The following is a 2,500-nucleotide window of genomic DNA, read 5'->3' as shown; positions in this document are numbered from 1 at the left end:
ATCTCAACCCACTGGTGTCCGTATAACCGTTGACAAGCTCAACGTTATTGAAATGAATCTGTCACATGAAAATGGCAATGCTAAATTAGTTTTTACTCCATCCCTCTCATCAGAAAACCCTATCATTTCTTAGTAAATCCGTAATCGTTGAATAATGATTTGAACTCGTTGAATAAATAATTTACTGAACGATTGCACAATAGAACAGTAAAGTTGCTGCCCCAAACGTAAACAATAACAAGTTGCTAGTGATTTCCGTTAGGGACCGGAATAATTTACGCACAATATAGGTCTCCCAATTTTGTAGTTTGAGTTGTAGGCAATACACTTCCAGTATTGAAAATATGTTTACATAAAATCTAACAGTTGCAGAAATAATAATATAAGACTAAATTATTCTGAAAATCAGGCTCCGAATAATTCTCGTTTTGTTCACACAAGCGCAATAATTTGCTCTGGTCTAAAAATAGATAGACTGTAATTTTTGATAAATTTTACCTTTTGTTCCATAAAATATCCATATCTAGACATTATTTGATACATGATCGAGTATTTATGAATATGTGTTTCTTTTGCCACCTAACAGCCAAATTTTAAAGGTTATTTTCTTTCTATTATTTACATTGGAACGTGAGCTGTCAAGACAGGAACATATGGTTTGCCATGTTCTTCTCGACCTTTGTTTACGTTTGGGGCAGCAACTTTACTGTTCTATATTTAATTTTTGCACATTTTATTGGTGTGAAGTAATGTTTTAGAAGACAGCTGATTGGTCATTATAAATTATCTTTTGTGCCCATGAATACAAATCCAACGTTTTTAATTTTGGGTCAAAGTGTTGTTCAAGCATAAGGAGAAAGATACACATATATGTGAATAGAAGTACTAAAACCATATTTGGTTACAAAATATCTAATAATTTTACTTGTAGGGGTGGAATAAACTTATTCTTTTATTTCTTCGTATTTATTAAACTCATATATTTTTACCGTGCAATAACACATACTCGCAAGCTAGTTGTGTTATTGGTACGATACAAATAGCTTGTTAAATGAATACAAAGAGATGAAAGAATAGCATGTCATTAAGTATACATACTCACCTCCCCCCCCCCCCCTTTTCCAAACCAATCAATTGATAATGTCTGACACAAGACCTACATATCTTTGGCAATAAAACTAATTTTTGATGGCACCTAATTCACAACAATTCATCATCATCATCATCATCATCATCATCATCATCATCATCATCATCATCATCATCATCATCATCATCATCATCATCATCATCACCATCATCATCGTCATCATCATCATCATCATTATCATCATCATCATCACCATCATCATCATCATCATCATCATCACCATCTACACTACAACACAGTTCCACAACCAAATCCTGACCTCCATTTTGAATTTTTTGAATCCATTCTTTCCAATCCTGTACCCCAGGTTTTCCCCATAGCAAGCACCAGGGTAACCGACAGTCCAGAATCCAATCACACTAATACAGGAGGACGCCATGTTGCACTGGTAAGGAGACAAGTCTTTGGGATCAATTCTTTTGTCTGTCAACAATAAAAATAACGTCACAAAGCCCTTTACAATTGTATCCAAGACGGCAAGTCCTCACTCGATTTTCTCTAACCGGCTACTATTTTGGGTTGCTTAATATAATTCTATGTGTTTTCTCGAATGATCTGGCGGGTAGAACTGGTGTGTATTATAGTTATACGTACGGCATGTGGATCCAGAGTTTATCTCAGTTTTCTAAGCAGTAAATAGACGATAACAATTGCTTGTTACCTTTTTAGGTACTTTCCACCAGATCTAACTGAGCCAGCTACTTCCCCTTTCACCAATACGTTGACTGGACCAAAGATTGAATTGTCTCCCTTGGCGTGCACAGCATGCGCTTTCAAACTGAGCTATTGAGCGTCCATTGTAATATTATAGATAAAGACTGCATAAATCTATACGTTGCATTTCTTACAAATGTTAATTTACGATTGGGACATCCAAAACTGTAAGAAATCATGTAATAAAATAAATAAAAATAAAAATAAAATTCCCTTTATTCATCCCCATGGGAAATTCGTCTTTAGGGTCTATTTCAAGGGAAGACTGGAATAACCCAGGCTTCAGCCGCAGAGCAGCGCCGCAAACTGAGTTAGGGCGAGGTACCTTGCTCAAGGCCACACAACGCGGCGGGTGATCGAACTCGGTACCTTTTGAGTACGAAGCAAAGACCATACCGCTGAGCCACGCTGTCCCATGTACAATGTTATGGTTATCAATGATGATGTGATGATGATGATGATGATGATGATGATGATGATGATGATGATGATGATGATGATGATGATGATGATGATGACATGTTACAAATATCAACTTACAGTCGGGACATCCATACAGCACTATGTGATGAGCGACATGACGGTTATCAATGATGCCGCTGTCTGCCACGACATGAAAGTCCTCGTTCTGGAATG

At 36.7% G+C, this 2,500-nt stretch overlaps 1 protein-coding gene across 1 annotated transcript in view; it reads right to left on the bottom strand.

Annotated features, from left to right (window-relative positions):
- Positions 1-2,500, bottom strand: part of LOC144962523 (tyramine beta-hydroxylase-like) — a 25,189-nt gene that overhangs the window by 11,023 nt on the left and 11,666 nt on the right. The window contains exons 6-8 of the mRNA XM_078895536.1: positions 2,405-2,500; positions 1,410-1,573; positions 1-58 (exon numbers count right to left, since the gene is read on the bottom strand). The exon at positions 1-58 is cut by the window's left edge and continues 81 nt beyond it; the exon at positions 2,405-2,500 is cut by the window's right edge and continues 84 nt beyond it. Of these exons, the coding sequence (XP_078751662.1) occupies positions 1-58; positions 1,410-1,573; positions 2,405-2,500 (318 nt within the window). The remainder of the gene's footprint in view (positions 59-1,409; positions 1,574-2,404) is intronic.

This window comes from Berghia stephanieae, chromosome 1 (genome assembly GCF_034508935.2).
Source record: "Berghia stephanieae isolate SIO BIC M18660-M18661 chromosome 1, UCSD_Bste_1.3, whole genome shotgun sequence".
In the NCBI taxonomy this organism is placed as follows: domain Eukaryota; kingdom Metazoa; phylum Mollusca; class Gastropoda; order Nudibranchia; family Aeolidiidae; genus Berghia; species Berghia stephanieae.
This window is presented reverse-complemented; position numbering and strand designations above follow the sequence as displayed.